General features: G+C 46.6%; 1 protein-coding gene across 8 annotated transcripts in view; it reads left to right on the top strand.

The window, feature by feature from the left end:
* Nucleotides 1-19,290, top strand: part of NAV1 (neuron navigator 1) — a 275,710-nt gene that overhangs the window by 234,182 nt on the left and 22,238 nt on the right. For 4 of the 8 annotated variants that reach the window (XM_031657113.1, XM_031657105.1, XM_021928627.2 and 1 more), the window contains 12 exons: nt 1,977-2,115; nt 2,570-2,867; nt 3,721-4,414; nt 4,969-5,415; nt 6,565-6,606; nt 7,670-7,818; nt 9,705-9,875; nt 10,979-11,031; nt 11,787-11,810; nt 11,922-11,999; nt 15,020-15,103; nt 15,704-15,815. In XM_031657113.1, the coding sequence (XP_031512973.1) occupies nt 1,977-2,115; nt 2,570-2,867; nt 3,721-4,414; nt 4,969-5,415; nt 6,565-6,606; nt 7,670-7,818; nt 9,705-9,875; nt 10,979-11,031; nt 11,787-11,810; nt 11,922-11,999; nt 15,020-15,103; nt 15,704-15,815 (2,291 nt within the window). The remainder of the gene's footprint in view (nt 1-1,976; nt 2,116-2,569; nt 2,868-3,720; nt 4,415-4,968; nt 5,416-6,564; nt 6,607-7,669; nt 7,819-9,704; nt 9,876-10,978; nt 11,032-11,786; nt 11,811-11,921; nt 12,000-15,019; nt 15,104-15,703; nt 15,816-19,290) is intronic. The other 4 variants (XM_031657107.1, XM_031657106.1, XM_031657108.1 and 1 more) reach the window with 3 other exon arrangements.

Here is a 19,290-nt window from a genome sequence, read left to right as displayed (position 1 = left end):
AATTGTTTGCTTGCTTGCCAGAGATCTTATCTTGACCCAGAAGAGCTGATAGGACCATAAAATCAGCATTGATCTTTCCTCAGTATTCCTTCTCTACAAAGTGAGGGGGTACGACATCTTAGCCCAGGACAAATGTGAGATTTAACATATATCAGGAGGGGAAGCGGGGAGGAGGTTGATTGTCATTCAATAATGGCTATATTTCATAGTCGTAAAATTTAAAGAACTCTGTAGTGTGTTCTAATCCCCATGCTTTCTTTGCTCTTTCTCAATGTATTTGGATAAATCACTACAGAGCAACAAAGCCAAAATGTCCAAACCACCCACTTTCCTATTCCCAGCACATGAATTAGAGAGAGCCAACTGAGATCTGGGCCAACCACTTAGATGACTTGTATGTCTGATTTTTGTTCCATGATATGAAACTCAAAATAAATCAAAAAGAAAATTTTTTTCAGATACCAGCTAATTCACACAAAAAAGTCTTCAGCCTTTTAGTCCTTGCACATATGCAAAGCTGATAAACAAACCTACTCTGAACACAGATAACAAGGATTTAGAAGTTAATTCCTACCGGCACAGCTACTCCTGTATAGCAGTCTTACTGAACTTCTGTGTTCAGTTTTAGACTCTAAAACTTGAGTGAAATCTGAAGAAATTTTTAAGGTCCAAAAGGAATTGGAAAGACTTGGAAAACAGGACCTTTGAAGAAAGTTTATAGGAGACAGAATTTGAGCTTAGAAAACAATGCACGTGATTGAATAGCAAACAAAGATAGAATAAGAGGAAATTAATATAAATGGTAGAGGAGGCTATTTAGTTTTGAGGTTAAGGGTAAACTTTCTGACGGAAACTTGTTAAGCCCAAAAATGAACAGCCAGGCCAGGCACGGTGGCTCACGCCTATAATCCCAGCACTTTGGGAGGCCGAGGCGGGTGGATCACTTGAGATCAGGGGTTCGAGAGGAGCCTGGCCAACATGGTGAAACCCTGTCTCTACTTAAAAAAAAAAAAAAAAGAGTAGCTGGGTGTGGTGGTGGGTGCCTGTAATCCCAGCTACTCTAGAGGCTGAAGCAGGAGAATTGCTTGAACCTGGGAAAAAGAGGTCGCAGCAAGCCGTAATTGCGCCACTGCATTCCAGCCTGGGCGACGGAGCAAGACTCCGTCTCAAAAAAAAAAATAACAGCCAAAGGAATGTTGTAGAGCTCAAGCTACAAAGACATGGAGGTTGCAGTAAGTTCACTTAGTGCATGAAATAGCATTGTTGGATACAGATGTTTACAGATAAAGATGTTTAACAGTAGTATCTCCCTAATACCACAAACCTGATATTCCAAGCAATTGGCAGAGAAATGAATCCATTCAGCACAAATTTGGCCCCTCTACATGGCCTCAGCACCTTAAATTTGGTTCACTTACCAGAAGACAGAATGTTCTGTTTAGAAGCAGGACCCGATCCCAGGATAGGGTGAACTGCATAAACGGAGGCGCAATGAGAAATGATAAAAGTCTAAGAGGTTCTAGAAAAGAGAAATCTTTTTCTGGGCCTCATTACCAGTTATAGACATTTTTAGAAAAGGAAGGGGAGAATAGATGCAGAACACATCTAAAAATGAACAAAGATATGGTAATTTTAAGAATGGAGGTTGTTTACAGGGAGAGGAAATTGGTTTGTATAACTAGATTGATCCAAAAATTACCTTGCCTTTATAATATACCTTTCTGTTAAGGAGGTACAACGTTTTCTCTTGCCAGATAAAGACAGAGTCTCTTCCTTTTGTAAAAGAACATCACCAAATTACAAGGCAGTTTAAGTCACACTTTGAGTTGCTGGCAAACCCAGGATAAACCCCCAGGTTTTCTCCTTTTGGCTAGCCTAAATACTGGTACAGAGTCATTCTTGCATCAATGTGAAACATTTATTTTTTGCCTGGGCTTCTGTTTTAACCACTAACCTTCATCTCTCCTGTCCTGTAGCTGGGATGAAAGCAGCTCCATCAGCAGTGGACTCAGCGATGCCTCAGACAATCTCAGTTCAGAAGAATTCAATGCTAGCTCCTCACTCAACTCCCTCCCAACTACTCCCACTGCTTCTCGCAGGAACTCAACAATAGTGGTACGTGAGTTTGCAAGCATCCAAACTGCCATCTCAAGATGAACCACAGGGCAAACGGCATTGTCTGTGTATGGGGTTGCACATACACACCCACTCCAAGGGATTGGTTCTCATAGGCCTTTGGCCAGGTCATTTTAGAGCTGCCCCCACCCTCTCCCAAAAAAAAAGCTAAGGCTACTCACAAGACATCAGATGTTGTCATATTGTCTATACTTAGTGCCTACACCAATCTAGAGTGATACATGTAAGAGCTATTCCAACTGGAGAAGAAAAAGAAACCCAGAGATACATGCCATCTGTTGTTGGAAACCCTAGGGGTATAGGTAGAAACCCTCAGTTGACGTAATACTCCGGGATGAGCAGAGCCAGGTACTAACTAAAATCAATCCTGTCAGCTATCCAGTCCCCCATTTGCATATAAATATCTCACCCTGCCTTTTTCTCTTTTCTTTAGCTACGCACAGACTCAGAGAAGCGCTCACTGGCAGAAAGTGGGCTGAGCTGGTTTAGTGAGTCAGAGGAGAAGGCCCCTAAAAAACTGGAGTACGACAGTGGTAGCCTGAAGATGGAACCTGGGACTTCTAAGTGGCGGAGGGAGCGGCCTGAGAGCTGTGATGATTCATCCAAGGGTGGAGAACTGAAAAAGCCCATCAGCCTGGGACACCCTGGTTCCCTGAAGAAGGGCAAGACCCCACCTGTGGCTGTAACTTCCCCCATCACTCACACTGCCCAGAGTGCCCTCAAAGTCGCAGGTGAGCCTGGGATAAAGGAAGGTACAAGGGCAAAGACCTAGTTCTTTGGTTGCTCCTCTTCTTAGTGGTCATTAACCCATAGGATGATAGCAAACATGTGCATAGTGCTTTAACATACATTATCTTATCTGGTCTACAAACAGTCCTGTGAGTTAGGAAAGATGGGGGTTATTATTTCCATTTTACAAATGTGGAAGAAACAGAAACTCAAAGAGGTTAAGTGACTGGGCCAAAATCCCAATTAATATGAGGTGCAGGAGGGAGTATATTATGTTTAGAGACTAGTTTGACCTCCTTCCAAACACTTCCAATGCTTTCTTCTTTCTCCCAAGTTAGTCACTCGAGGTACTTATCTTCATAAGATATTGCTTGACATCTCAGGAAGATCCTAAGAAAACAATAAATAAAGTGGCTACAGCAAGAGAGTTATAGTGCCCCAAAGTTGGCCCCTTGGGTAACTTTTAGCCTTAATCAACATTTTCCTCAAGTCTCTAATTACCAAGAGATACTGTCATACTCTATTCCATTTGCTTCCCCTCCTTTTTTTTTCCCCTTCCACAACCAGTTGTTAGATGGATATTCTTGATCATCTTTGTGTTTGCCTCTGCCATTTTATTCAAAATGGACCATTCTACTCTGGGAGCAAAACAAAAAAAAATTCCTAGCCTCCCCACACCTCCCAGCCAGAGTCTTTCAGACAAGAAACTTTATCAGCTTATCTTGTACCTGTTTACCCATATTTAGGCCTCTAAAATTCTACAATGTTCCCTTCACCCATGGAGGGAAAGAAAAGGATGGTTTTTTAAGATACTGCTCAGTTTCAGCTTTTATCTCATTTTCTGTCCTCTTGCAGGCAAACCTGAGGGCAAAGCTACAGACAAGGGTAAGCTTGCAGTGAAGAATACTGGGCTCCAACGCTCCTCCTCTGATGCTGGTCGGGACCGCCTGAGTGATGCTAAGAAGCCCCCCTCAGGCATTGCTCGCCCCGCCACTTCGGGATCCTTTGGCTACAAGAAGCCTCCTCCTGCCACAGGCACAGCCACCGTCATGCAAACCGGTGGTTCAGCCACTCTCAGCAAGATCCAGAAGTCCTCAGGCATCCCTGTCAAGCCAGTAAATGGGCGCAAGACTAGCTTAGATGTGTCCAACAGTGCAGAGCCAGGATTCCTGGCTCCTGGAGCCCGTTCTAACATCCAGTACCGCAGTCTGCCCCGGCCAGCCAAATCCAGTTCTATGAGCGTGACCGGCGGGCGGGGTGGACCTCGCCCTGTGAGCAGCAGCATTGACCCCAGCCTCCTCAGCACCAAGCAGGGAGGCCTTACACCTTCCAGACTGAAGGAGCCTACCAAGGTAGCCAGTGGGCGGACCACTCCAGCCCCTGTCAATCAGACAGATCGGGAAAAGGAGAAGGCCAAAGCCAAGGCAGTGGCCTTGGACTCAGACAACATCTCCTTAAAGAGTATTGGCTCCCCAGAAAGTACTCCCAAGAACCAAGCAAGCCACCCCACAGCCACCAAGCTGGCAGAGCTGCCACCAACCCCTCTCAGGTACCCAATGTGGGCAATTGCCTCCTTGTCTGTTTGCTTTGTCATTCTTTTGCATATCTCTGTCCTCCTTGGACTAGATGAAGCATGGCCTATCCACCATTGTCTCTAGGCCTTTGCATGGCTCTTTCCCACCTCTCCCCTGTATGCCATGGTTCTGAAAGAATCTTGTTTCTGAAAGTTCTGAAAGACTGAATCCCTCTTTCAAAACTGTATTCAAAACTTAGCTCATTTGTACTATTCTCTGATCAACCCTTACCATGTCTTCAGCACTTGTATGGGTGATTTTACTGTTTATTTACACATATATACCTATTTGCATAAATTCACTTGTATCTCCCATGTGCATATGCTGGCCCCATTATCTAAGCTGAATGTGCCCCACGTTGTGCCCCAAGTCAGATTTCCTTGCATTGTATTTCACAACAGCATTAGGATAAGTCTCTGTGCTTAGCAAATAGGCAGAAAACAAGACTGGATAGGATTTCTTTAAGGTCCTATCTGCCTCTCAGTCTGTAATTCTGTTATTCTAAATATTTTGTTTGATCTTCTCTCAGGGCCACAGCGAAGAGCTTTGTCAAACCACCCTCACTAGCCAATCTTGACAAGGTCAACTCCAATAGTCTGGATCTACCATCATCCAGTGATACCACCCATGCTTCAAAGGTCCCAGATCTGCATGCTACAAGCTCAGCATCCGGGGGCCCTCTCCCTTCCTGCTTCACCCCCAGTCCAGCACCCATCCTCAATATTAACTCAGCCAGCTTCTCCCAGGGCCTGGAGCTAATGAGTGGTTTCAGTGTGCCAAAAGAGACTCGCATGTACTCCAAACTCTCAGGCCTGCACAGGAGCATGGAGTCCCTCCAGATGCCAATGAGCCTGCCCAGTGCCTTCCCCAGCAGTACTCCCGTCCCCACCCCACCTGCTCCCCCTGCTGCTCCCCCAGAGGAAGAGACGGAAGAGCTGACTTGGAGTGGAAGCCCCAGAGCTGGGCAACTGGACAGGTAGGTAGACAAGACAGCAGAACCTCAACCTGTCTCCGTGTCTTGAGCTCATTTTGCCATTGGCAATACTATCTTATATTTTATTGCCATTGTGTGACTTTTGACATTTTTTCCACATATATTAAGTAATTTAATTTGCTTCACAACAACTCTATGAGATAGGTAAGATGTATTTTTGTTTTTAAATTATTATTATTATATTACAGATGGAGAAACTTGTGCACAAAGAAGTTAAATGACTTATCCAAGATCTCATAATCAGGTTAACCTATCATCCAGAGCTTTTGCTTCCTAGTCCAAAATCTTTTTTTTTTTTTTGAGATGAAGTTTCATCTCAAAAGTTAGTTAGAATATCCATCTAACAACTGGTTGTGGAAGGGAAAAAAAAAAGGAGGGGAAGTTTCATCTTGTTGCTCAGGCTGGAGTGCAACGGTACAGTTTTAGCTCACTGAAATCTCTGCCTCACAGGTTCAAGCAATTCTCCTGCCTCAGCCTCCCAAGTAGCTGGGATTACAGGCACTTGCCACCATGCCTGGCTAATTTTTGTATTTTTAGTGGAGACCAGGTTTCACCATGTTGGCCAGGCTAGTCTTGAACTCCTGACCTCAAGTGATCCGCCTACCTCGGCCTCTCAAAGTACTGGGATTATAGGCGTGAGCCACCGCGCCTGGCTGCCCAAAATATTTTCTTTTATTTCACATCCTAGTTTTCTCCTCCCTTCCCCCTACATGCCAAGGTTATCAAACTACCTATATGGTAGTTTTTACCTACCATAATATGATCTATTTTTTTGTTTTTGAGATGGGGTCTCACTGTGTTGCCCAGACTGGACTCAAAACCCCTTGGCTTAAGCAATCCTCCTGCCTCAGCCTCCCGAGAGCTGCGACTATGCCATAATATGATCTTTTAAATAGCTAACCATGCCTTAATTTCTAATCGGAGAAAAAGCATTTAATATTTCAGAAAAATTTCCCAAGTTGTAAGCCAAGAAGCAGGCTATAGCTATCTCTTGGTTTCTAGAGCTAAAGGGAGTCATAGTTTGATGTCCTGCGTCTAGGGTCTGCATACCTCACAGCAGTGGTCCTAAACTCTAGTTCCTAAGATGGACTCACATGCTTCTCTCTCTTTCTCTTTTTTTTATCTCTACAGTAACCAGCGGGATCGGAACACTCTTCCCAAGAAAGGGCTCAGGTAACCCTTTAATGTGTTTTTTCTTCCCTATAAATGGGACTCCTGGTATGTATGAAAAATCATATCTCAACCTGTCCCAGGCTCCAGTCATGAATTTAGTCACCCTTTTAGCTGAATCATTTGTATGTGGTCCCATACAAGTACCACCTAGCACCCTGCCCAAGCTTAACATTATGTGAGTCAACTTTTACAGTGAGTGTTCTTTTTTTGGTGACAGGGGAGAAACAAGTCTGCACACGGGAGTCATGCACTTACCTGTACTAGCCTATGCCATCCCAATCCTGGCTGAGCTTCATCTCTGTAATTTTCCTCCCTAAAAGTATGAGAGAGAACAGCCTGCCTCTTTGGTCACTCAGCTGGGCTAGGGGCAGGACCTACCTGGTCATCCATTGTTCTGACAGCATTGAGTTGTTATTTGGGTGACAACTATTGCAACTTTTTTTTTTTTTTAGACAGTCTCACTCTGTTACCCAGGCTGGAGTACAGTGGCACAATCTCAGCTCACTGCAACCTCCACCTCCCAGATTCAAGTGATTCTCCTGCCTCAGCCTCCCAAGTAGGTGGGGTTACAGCTGTGCACAACCATGCCCGGCTAATTTTTGTATTTTTAGTAGAGATGGGGGTTTCACCATGTTGGCCAGGCTGGTCTTGAACTCCTGACCTCAAGTGATCCACCCATCTCAGCCTCCCAAAGTGCTGGGATTACAGGCGTGAGCCACTGTGCCTGACCGACTCTTGCAACTTGAAAGCCCACACGTGGAATCATAAGACTCTGTCCTGAACTTCTGAGAAGTTCTAATGCCTCCTCCATCATTTCTGCCCCCACCTCAGGAACCCTCACGGGAATACCTGCTAAGCCTTCCACACCCTCTGGATGGTCTGGGAGAGGAAGCTGAGTTGCCACCTCTTCCTCCCTCCTTGAGCAGCCCTGACCCCTTTCTCTTTTCCGTGTCCTGCTTTCAGAATCTCCTGGCTCCAGCCTAGTTCAGACACCCTCCGCACCAACTAAACCTCTGACCGCACTTGCTAGTCCCAGATTGAATACTTCTGCTGCCTCCTACAGGTACCAGCTTCAGTCCCAGGAGGAGACCAAGGAGAGGCGACATTCCCATACCATTGGTGGGCTGCCTGAATCCGATGACCAGTCAGAGCTGCCTTCTCCCCCTGCACTTCCCATGTCTTTGAGTGCAAAGGGCCAACTTACCAACATAGGTTAGTGTTTTCAGTCACTCACTGTGGCATGGTGTGAAGCAGGGGCCACCTTGCAGGGTGAGGCAAGGCAGGTGGGCTTTGGGTTTTATCTCATATTTGACTCATGCTCTATTGGGTTGTTTCATGGTGCCTCAGTTTATCCACCCTAAGTAAGACTTGAGGTAGAGTACTTCAAGATCCTAAACTGAAAAGTTGCCCCTGGGCACAAGTTGTAGGATCCTTTTAGCATCAGAGAGCCTGAATGGTGGCATGGAAAAGCTGTAACCCAAAGCCCAGAGATCAAACCAGTGCAAGAGCAGGCATATTGAACTGCCAGAAAGGAGCCACCACACCCAGTGCTCCTAGGGCCAGCTAATGAGAGGGCAACACTGAAATGTCAGGCCGATGGGGAGGAAGGAGGGAAAGGTTGTTGATTGCCAAGGACAAGATCTGCCTCCAAACTCAGCCAAGTCCAGATTCCTCAACTGCTCTGGCTGAGCCCAGTCCATCCTAACCCTGAAGGCAGGGCTGACTAAGATGTGTCCTGGCCACACCCTTCCTAAAGCCTAGGGAGAAAGGAGAGCTAGGAAATAAGGAAGTGACTTGGAGACAGGGAGGAGAGGAAGCCTCATACAGTCTGGCCTAGCACAGAAGCACACCAGCCCCAGTTCTGGGAAGCAGTATGCCATGATTGACCTACTAGGAACCCATTCAGGAACAGTGCCTGGGATAGGCCTGTTATCTGCTTGCTGCATCTCTTTAAATCCATCTCTTCTTTCAGCTGAGTAAAAGAAATCAGTTAATAAAAGACAAAGACCTGTAACACACCCATGCAATGACTGTGGGGAATTTGAGGAAAGACTAGGAATTGGGATCACTTGGCCTAGGGAAAAGAACCATTCTTCAGACAGGATCATCTGGCCTCTGAAGGGCTACTAAATGGAAGATGGGGCCAGCTTTTTCTCTATCTCCATTGAAGACCAAATAAGAAGAATTGCATTTGTGCTGTAGAATGAGGGGCTGGGCTAAGCAATAATTACCTTAGGAATTTGAAGAAGTCAACAGAGAGGTGTGCCATCTTCTTCTGCACAGGTCTTTATGGACAGATTAGACATCCACCTGCCTGTATGGAGGCAGAAGAATAGACAAGGGAGCTCCTTGTGGGTATGAAACCCTGAAAGGCTGTAATCCCAACAAGGGGCAAAGGGGTAAGGCATCTTCAGGTTAACAGGATTCAGCTGAGCCCAGCTTCAAAGCACATTCCACAAGCCTTACCTGACACTTTCACCTGCTCTGTCCATCTGACCTTCAAGCCGGGGCAATGCTAGGCAAAGAGGGCCATGTTTCTTGATGCTTTAGAGCCAACCCAGTCACTTAGAGTGACACTACTTTGTGGGGAGATTCTCATGCCCTTCCACAGTGCCGAGGCCACTGAATCCTGTAGCCCAGCCCCCTTCTCTAGCTGGTTCTTTTTCATCATTCAGATCTGGCTCTTGGTTTGAATTTTCAGTCCTCCTGAGCTGGCAGTTTTGTTTTAGAGAACCACAGCATCTCATTTTCATCAGCACATCCGAGTGATGTGAAGGTCTCGGAAAAGCTGCCAGGCCCCCAGCCTAACCTTCAAAAGCAACAACTCTGAGGCAGGCAGGGTTGAGGGAAGGTCTTTATTCCAGACAGCAGGGTCCTTCTCCATTAGGGCTTGATCTCCCCAGGAGGGACCCCGCTCCTAACCACCAGCTGCTTGCACACTCCCACCACTGCACCTGCCCCTTCCTTTCCTGCCCTCTCCCCATTTGCCTCTCATGCTCCCGGTGCTCCATCCCCCAAGGGCCCGGAGAGCTGATGACCCTGCCTCTTTTCCTGCCCTCCTGCTCCCTCTCCTATCCCCCTTCCCTCTGTCCTTCCAGTGAGTCCCACTGCGGCCACCACGCCAAGAATCACCCGCTCCAACAGCATCCCCACCCACGAGGCGGCCTTCGAGCTGTACAGCGGCTCCCAAATGGGGAGCACCCTGTCCCTGGCCGAGAGACCCAAGGGAATGATTCGGTCAGGATCCTTCCGAGACCCCACGGATGATGGTGAGACTTCATGCCAGCGCGGTTCACGCTCATTCCAGCTCTGCTGGGTCCCCTCACCCACCACCTCCACTCCCACCACTCCCACCACCACACACACACATATGATTCACAGAACATCAAGTTGGGCCATTTCAGTTTTTTCTCCCCATCCCTTTGAAGGGTCTGGGGGCCCAGAAACCTTGGGTGGCACACCTAGCACTGGGGCATTGGGATGGAGCATCCATCACTGGGGCTGGGGGAGGGAAATTGAGCATGGAAGGGTTAAATGGCACGCCTCAGGATGCTCTGAAAACCACAGCTTCTCTCCTCCTCATTCTAGCCATAGTCTTTCCTCCCCACAGTCTCTCAAATATATGAAAAGAAAACAGGACATAATAGTAGCTCTTAATAAATCCTTACAAATAATTAGGCATCTCATTCCTCTTTCAAAAATGTTCCAAAGATGAGCACCAGGGAGGGCCATCTGATTGTTGGTGGTGATCTGGGTGTTACTATTGATCAGAGCTAGAAGACCAGGCTTATGGCAGCTTAGATCTCCCATTATTATTTTCAAGATGGTCATTCCAGGAGGCATCTGCTGCAGACATGCTTTAGTTCTCACCGTAGGTTCTACTGAATAATCAGAATGACTATTCCTCACTTAAATATTGTTTTCATCTGAATGATCCCCAAGATCCTAAGTACATCCCCCAGTACTGAGAGGAGGAGGCGCGGGCAGAATTGCAGTATTTGTTCTGAGCAAATCTGATGAGAAACTCCCCTCTCCTGCGGCTAAAGTGCTTTCCTGACTGGGAAGATAAGATGATGACTATCCATGAAAGTCTCCTTTCCCTTCTCTGAAACCCTGTGCCCCTCAGAGCAGACTGAGCAAGGGACTGACATACCCAGGCTGCCAGAGAATGTAGGCTGAAAGAGGAGGCTAGCTCGACTCAAGACCTTGCTTTGGGCTCTTTGGATGCCAGTTGGGTTCCCTACTCTGTTCTTTCTGTTTGCTCCAGATGCCCTCCAGAATCATAATCCAAAGTCTTGCCTCAGGGGGTCTTCCAAAAACCCCTTGTCCCTGGAACCCACTGTTAACTCTTTGTGTTCTCCTTCTCTTTCAGTTCACGGCTCAGTGCTGTCCCTGGCCTCCAGTGCCTCCTCCACCTACTCCTCAGTAAGAGCATTAACTTCTCTTCCCCTCTCATCCCCTCTCCTCTACCATCCCATGCTCCCTAGAACCTCCTTGGAGTTGGATAACTGGGCGGGGAATGGGGGCACTGCTCTCTCTTCACTGTACCCATTGGGGTGGGAGTGGGGGAGGCACCTAGAGCTTGTAGCACTGACTTGGGTGCCTCAGGACGTCCATGGTCTTTCTGACCCCACCACCAGCTCCTGAGCAAGTCTGGTGATTTTTGTTGCCCTCCTTTGAAAAATGGAGAATCCCCATGTTAGCAAGCCCTTTCTGTGCCATGGTAGATGGGAAGCGTGTATGGCAAGGTGAGATGAATAGGTTTCTAGGACCCAGACTCCAGAACCCTAGAAGTGACCAAGTGTTTATTGTGGGGCGCCAGCCACAGCATTTGGCATTTCTTGATTCATAGATTTATTTTGCCCCTAATTCTTTACTCCAAGTTGCTGGCAATAACTGTTAGTTCTCAAACCGACCAAAGTCTCATTTCCTAGCCTTTTTGGCAATGACAAAGTTTGCTGGAGATGAGCTCCAAATAAATCTTTTATTGAAACCCTAGTATAGATCCGAGCCGAGTCCTGTGAGGAGCCAGGGCCAGGAAACAAGAGTTTCAGCCTCTCTGCACCTCTGAGTCATGCTTCTTCACATTTCCTACCCTGCCACCAGGACCTGACTTCTTCACCTCCATAGTAACTACTTCCTTTCTCTCTCTTTCTCTCCTTCTGTGCTCCCTTCTTCAGGCTGAGGAGAGGATGCAATCTGAGGTAGGGTGCAAAGCCTTTGTCTCTGCTTGTTAACATCACTGCACCCCATTTTCCTTCCAAATCTTATACAGCTTCTGTAGCCAGTAGTTTGTGTTTCTCTTCCTTTTACAGCAAATCCGGAAGCTTCGTAGGGAACTGGAATCATCCCAGGAAAAAGTGGCCACCTTGACGTCTCAGCTTTCTGCCAATGTGAGTGCCATGAAGTAGGGAAAGATCAAGGCAGTTATTCTGACCATAGTTAGACAAGTTCAGCCAAGGGAGGAAAATTACCTGGTAAGGTATCACCTGGACTGAGACTTCAAGGGCATGGGTCTTCTTCACAGCTTTACGATAGAAGACTAGGGGATTGTTCTTCCCCTTCTCTGAGGCTCAACTTTTATGAAGAACCATTTTGCTTCCACTCTAATTAATAGGTATGGATGAGTTCATGTCTGATGGGCTGAGCTCCCTAGAGAAAGATAAGAAGATTGATTATCAGTGGTTCTGCATGGAGGCAGAAACAACCTTGCCATTGGTCATGGACAAAAGCAGTTATGGATTATAATTATAGGGCTCTTAGAGCCTTTCCACTGCCCTGGGGGGTGTTCATGTCTTTGTTCATGCCACATAACTGTGCAGGCACATAATTGGTATTTAGAATTCTGTCTGGTGACCACGACACTACTGAGAAACCTAACTCCCATTCTGGTCTGACTCCTTCATTCCCAACTGCCTTTTCTGAGTAGTCTCCTTGGGCAGATGGTAGAAACAATCTGAGGTTCAGGTTGAGAGCTAGAATTCTTTGTTTCTACCCTCAGTACCTCTGTTTAGAATGAGTCTATTTCTTTAGGCCTTAGTTTTTCTACCCTGTGACATGGGGAGAAATGAAGCCATCTCCTCTAACCAGGCTGTGGTAGTTTCTCCCCTGTGACTGAGTTGCAAACAGAGAACATAAGAGCCATTTTCCCCCAAAGCTGTAAACAACAGCTGAGCCGGATCTGCAGGAGCTTTCCAAGTGTTTGCACAAAAGTAACCATGTCTGCAATTTCCGCAGTAGTTTCTGGTTTTCTCTCTGCCCTTCCTCTCTGGGGAACCCAGCTGTCAGGCCTGGGGTCTATCCCTCAGAATTAGGTAGAAGAATCTCCACCAAGATTCTGAATGTTTCCAACACATTTCAGCAGCAGTTCCCTCGCCACACTAGTTATTCTCTTGATTCTCTTTTCCCAAACCCTCAATTCATAGGTTGTACTAGTTTGTTTGAAGCTCATGTTAAGCACTCTTTCCCACTCTTGGGGGACCCATAAGAATTGTAACATAAACAAGAACCATCTTTTCTCTCCCTTGTGCCACACCCACCAAAGCAAAAGGCCTGGGTCACGTCCTGCACACCCCAGGAAATTCATGTCTGGGAGATGCTGGGGGGGAGAGGCGCCAGGGAGGCAGAGAACATTATTATGTCTGATTCATTTACACTGCAATCTGTCAGCCACCATGCTGTCAAGGCTGGGCTGGAGCCAAGAAATTGAATTTAGAGGGTGATTTTTCTTAGAACAGGAAGTTCCATTTGGCTAAGAGAACAAACTAAACACCCAGACATGGTGGGTTCTGCATCTTAAAGGCAGATTTTTACTGAGGGTCAGAACCCTGCCCTCAAGCAGGAGATGGGATGCTGGGACTCTAGGAAGGTTCCACAGCTCTCTTCAGGACTCCCTGACTACAAACCAAACTTCTGTCATGTTCCATGGAACTTCCTAGCTACTGAAGCTGAGGGCACACCCTAGACGGAGGGTCCCAGACCACTTTACCCCTCTCAAATGCTAGCCTTTCTGCAGCACCACTGCTTAGTGCTGAGGTCTTACAGGTACCCTAGTCTGGGGTTGAGATTAGGGGAAGGGTCAACGTAGGGAGAGGAAGTGTAGGGGAGAGGGGGGAGGAAGCCCAGCCAGAGCAAAAGGGGTCCCCTGGATGGGGAAAGGCAACACAGAAAAGCATACAGGGGTTCTTGGGGCCTCTCGTGAGTAGTCTTCCAGGGACTACAAGGAGTCTACAAGCAGACACACAGGGATGTAGAGAAGCAAACCAGAGAAGACCTGAGGTCAAGAAGACAGATGTTCCCTGCACAGTGAGTGAAAGGAAACTGCGCAGGTCGTGACAGATTATAATCTCCTCAGAGCCCAGGTCTTGACAGATTCATAGTAAAAGTGCAAGAGGAGGCTCTAACGGTACCAAAGGGATTGCCTCTAGCCCTGGTCCTATGAAGTAGGCTCCGAACGTGTGGGGCAGTAGATGAAAACTAGAGTTGACCCAACAGGGAGGGAGAATTGTAAGCCAGCAGGAGTCGAGAGAGTGCCACCAATTTCCTAGAGCTCTGCATGAAGGAGCTGCCCAGAGTATGCCCACTTCTTGCTAGGGTCACCAACTTGCTCAGATAGTCTCAGGATGGCTATTTCTCCATCCCCAAGTGCTCCCCTTTCTAGCCCCTGGCCTCATTCCCTTCACCTTGCCTATACATCTTGCAGCCAGTTGGCCAACTAGAGGTCAAACTATGCCAAACCAAGTGGCCTTAGCTCCTCCACTCAGCACCTTTCGGAACTAGCCTGCCTCTTACCTAGAGAGCCCTTTGGTATCCTTCACTCCTCATGAAACAGACCTGACACCTAGTGGCCAAATCGTGGAATGCCCCTGCAGTTTCCTTCCAGCCCTGTAAACCCGGAGAATCTGGGAACAAGGAGCAGATGCAAAGCAAGAAAGGGTGAAGCAGTGAAGTAGCAGAGGAGGAAGAGATGCACCAAATAATTTCTTCCAGGAGATTATTTGGCATGGGGGTCGGCCCACTCCACAATGCAGGAGTTAAACCAAAATAATAGGAACGACCCCAGAGGCTATGGCCTGCCTACCAAGTTGGCCACACCAAATATCACATAGAGCAGAGGGATAGTCCTACCTCTGGTAGATGATGGGTTTTAGATCTCAAGTCTCCAAGAGCCTCCAAAAACCTGCCCTACCCTCAACCTGGCTTCATTATTCGAGAAGCTAATTCACACCAGAAAATGTCTTTGATTTCCACTTTGTCTGCTCAGGGAAGTCAATATTTTTTAACCACCAAGAGGCTTGCCAGCACTGGTCAGCTCTGAGATACAAGAAATCAGTTAAAACTATTTCCCATTGTCAGTCATTGCCTCTCACCCAGCCTTATGCAACTTAGCAATCTCTTTTTGTGTTTGTTTCAGGCTAATCTAGTGGCTGCTTTCGAGCAGAGCCTGGTGAATATGACATCCCGCCTGCGACACCTGGCAGAGACGGCCGAGGAGAAGGTGAGAGGCCTGGGAAGGGGAGGGAGGGAGGGGTGGGTGCGGTGAGGGGGTTCTCCTGGACAGAGAGGCTGAGGCTGACCTCTTCTTGCTCATGGCTGCCAGTTTCTCCCCACCTCGCTATCACCCTGGATTCTCAATCTGCCCCCAATACAGTGTGAGCATATTCCTTATCCCAATTCCCTGCCCTTCTCTGTAAGTTTCGTAGAATTCCAATGCATCACCCATTGCCTGACACACCATAAGGGCCCCTGCTACTCCCAATTAATGATGCTGTTTTCTTTTTTTTTTTTTTAAGACAGAGTTTCGTTCTTGTCACCCAGGCTGGAGTGCACTGGTGCGATCTTGGCTCACTGCAACCTCTGCCTCCCGGGTTTAAGCGATTCTCCTGCTTCAGCCCCACAAGTAGCTGGGATTACAGGTGCCTGCCACCACGCCCAGCTAATTTTTGTATTTTTAGTGGAGACTAGGTTTCACTATGTTGGCCAGGCTGGTCTTGAACTCCTGACATCAGGTGATCCACCCACCTCGGCCTCCCAAAGTGCTGGAATTATAGGTGTGAGCCACCGTGCCCAGCCAACGCTGTTTTCATTTCTCTCTCAGGACACTGAGCTGCTGGATTTGCGAGAAACCATAGACTTTCTGAAGAAAAAGAACTCTGAGGCCCAGGCAGTCATTCAGGGAGCCCTTAATGCTTCAGAAACCACACCCAAAGGTAGGACATCCAGCCACAGATTGAGAGGGAACAGGGGTGGCAGGAAAGGAAGAGTATTACAGATTTTTATCTGGGCCTATAGTATTCCAGGTCCTATATCAAATCTCTAGAAGGTGAGGGCCTTTAGATACCCTTTAGTGTGATGTCTGGACTGGTCAGTGAGGAGTACCAGGGGCATGACCCCAGCTTCCCAAGGGATGAAGGCCAGTAGAGGAGACCTGTAAGCCCCAGGGGTCCTCTACTTAACCTTTACGTCAGGGCCAAAGAGCCATCAAAGCCCATCATTAAAATAGCCCTTAACATTTTTATGCAAATGTATTGTGTGTCCACACACATGCACATAGATACACACACACACACAATCTAATTTGATCCTCACTTTAGTTCTCCAAGGGAGATGCAGTCTACTCTTCCAATGAAACAACTAAAGTTTACATAGGTTATATGGTGCTGAAATGGCAAGTTAGCCTGGATGTTTAGTTACCAGTCAAGCTTTGCTACGGAAGTCAAGATGGATGGGAGTCTGATGCCACAAAAATCTGTGGTCTCTAACTCCAATCAGGTCTTCAAGATACCTTGGCAGTTCTCTTACTTGTCCACAGTCAGTTTTCTTTTTTATTCCACTATCAGTGATTCCCAGCTTTCATTGATTTTTTCAAGCTCCTCATTTCCCCACTGACTTGCCTTACTCTGAACATAGCCTTGGCCCCCTCTTTAGTTAAGAAAATGAACATTTTCAAGAGAGAACTCCATTTACTCTTCCCCACTGATGTGTTTATATTCATCCAATACTTATTTGTTTGTCTCCATTTTGTTGGAAGGATCCATCCCTTCTGGCCAAGAGTGACCACTTATCTAATGTTTTGGGATGCCCTCTTTAGCAACCATACAGCCCCCCTCCATGCCACACATGCCCTTTTCTACCTCTCTGATCTCTTAGGCTCTATTCATTCCTTCTCTGCTTATAAACCTGCCAAAGGCTCTTGTATCTTAAAGGGGAAGGATGTATCAATCTCTGTTCTAACTATAATCTTATTTCTTTCCTTCCTCCAGTCGATCCTACCTTTCCACCTCCCTTTCACACTTAACCCCACTATAATTACGCTTCTGTTACCATCATTCTACCAAAAACACTTTCACTAACATCACCAGTGACTCCCATTTTTCCAAAATCCAACTTACAAGTTTTAGTACTTATTTTACCTTTTTTTTTTTTTTTTTTTTGAGTCAGAGTCTCACTCTGTTGCCCAGGCTGGAGTGCAGTGGCGCGATCTCAGCTCACCACACCCCCTGCCTCCCGGGTTCAAGCAATTCTCCTGCCTCAGCCTCCCGAGTAGCTGGGACTACAGGTGCGTGCCACCACGCATGGCTAATTTTTGTATTTTTAGTAGAGATGGGGTTTCACCATGTTAGCAAAGTGTTTTCAAGACTCATCCATGTGGGGCGTGGTGGCTCATGCCTGTAATCCCAGCACTTTGGGAGGCCGAGGTGAGCGGATCACTAGGTCAGGAGATCGAGACCATCCTGGTTAACACAGTGAAACCCTGTCTCTACTAAAAATACAAAAAATTAGCCAGGCGTAGTGGTGGGCACCTGGAGTCCCAACTACTCAGGAGGCTGGGGCAGGAGAATGGCGTGAACCCAGGAGGCGGAGCTTGCAGTGAGCTGAGATTGCGCCACTGCACTCCATCCAGCCTGGGTGACGGGGCAAGACTCAGTCTCAAAAAAAAAAAAAAAAAAACAACGAAAAAACAAAAAAACAAAAGACCCAACTAGGTATCTATGTTGTATCATTCCTTTTTGTGACTGAGTAATATTCCATTGTGTAGATATACCACAGTTTGTTCAGCCATTCATCAGTTGATCAGGTAGGCATTGAGTTGTTTTCACTTTTTGCCTATTATGAATAATGCTGCCATGAACATTCATGTACAAGTTCGTGTGTGGACATACATTTTTAGTTCTCTGGGGTATATACCTAGAAGTGGAATTGTTGGGTCATATGGTAACTCTATGTTTGACTTTTTGAGGAATTGGCAAGCTGTTTTCCAGAGCAGCTGCACCATTTTACATTCCTATCAGCAGCATATGAGGGTGCCAATATATCCATATTCTTTGTTTTTGTTTTTTTGAGATAGAGTCTCGCTTTGTTGCCCAGGCTGGAGTACAATGGTGCAATTTCGGCTCACTGCAACCTCCACCTCCCAGGTTCAAGTAATTCTTCCGCCTCAGCCTCCCAAGAAGCTGGGATTACAGGTGCCTGCCACTACGCCCAGATAATTTTTTTTTTTTTCGTATTTTTAGTAGAGACAGGGTTTCACCATGTTGGCCAGGCTGGTCTTGAACTCCTGACCTCCAGTGATCCACCCACCTCGGCATCCCAAAGTGCTGGATTACAGGCATGAGCCACCACACCCAGCCCTATAGCTCCACATTCTTGCTAACACTTACCTCTTTTTTGCAATAGCCATCTTAGTGGGTGTGAAGTAGTATCTCTTTGTCGTTTTGATTTTCATTTTCTTTATGGCTAAGAACACTGAGCATCTTTTCATGTGCTTATTTGCTATTTGTATGTCTTAATGGAGAAATGTCTATTCAAATCCTTTGCCCATTTTTAAAATCAGGTTGTCTTTTGTTGTCGAGCCTTAAGAGTTTTTTAATAATTCTGAATATTGGACCCTTATCAGACATATGATTTGAAAAACAGTTTCTCTCATTGTATGGGTTGCTGTTTCGCTTTCTTGAAAATATTATTTCGGCCGGGCGCGGTGGCTCAAGCCTGTAATCCCAGCACTTTGGGAGGCCGAGACGGGCGGATCACGAGGTCAGGAGATCAAGACCATCCTGGCTAACACGGTGAAACCCCGTCTCTACTGAAAAATACAAAAAACTAGCCGGGCGAGGTGGCGGGCGCCTGTAGTCCCAGCTACTCGGGAGGCTGAGGCAGGAGAATGGCGTGAACCCAGGAGGCGGAGCTTGCAGTGAGCTGAGATGGCGCCACTGCACTCCAGCCTGGGTGACAGAGCGAGACTCCGTCTCAAAAAAAAAAAAAAGAAAATATTATTTGAAGAACAAAAGTTTTCCATTTTCATGAGGCATAATTTATCTATTTTTTTTCTTTGGCTGCTTGTGCTTTAGGTGCTGTATCTAAGAAATTATTGCCTAATCCAGGGTCATGAAGACTTACTCCTGGGATTCCTTCTAAAATTTTTTTTTAGTTTTAGGTCTTTGTTCCATTTTTGGTAAATTTTTGTACATGGTATGAGGTAGACAGTCCAACTTCATTCTTCTACATGAGGATATCTAGTTGTTCCAGCATAATTTGCTGAAAAGACTATTTTTCCCCCCCTGAATTGTCTTGGCACTCTTTAGGAAATCAATTGACCATACATATATGGGTTTCTTTCCTAGACTTTCAGTTCTATTCCATTCTTCCATATGTCTATCCTTGGCCAGTACCACATGGTTTTTATTA

Source organism: Papio anubis, chromosome 1 (assembly GCF_008728515.1).
Source record: "Papio anubis isolate 15944 chromosome 1, Panubis1.0, whole genome shotgun sequence".
NCBI lineage: Eukaryota > Metazoa > Chordata > Mammalia > Primates > Cercopithecidae > Papio > Papio anubis.
Note: the sequence above shows the minus strand (reverse complement) of the source record. Positions and strands in the feature narration are given on the sequence as shown.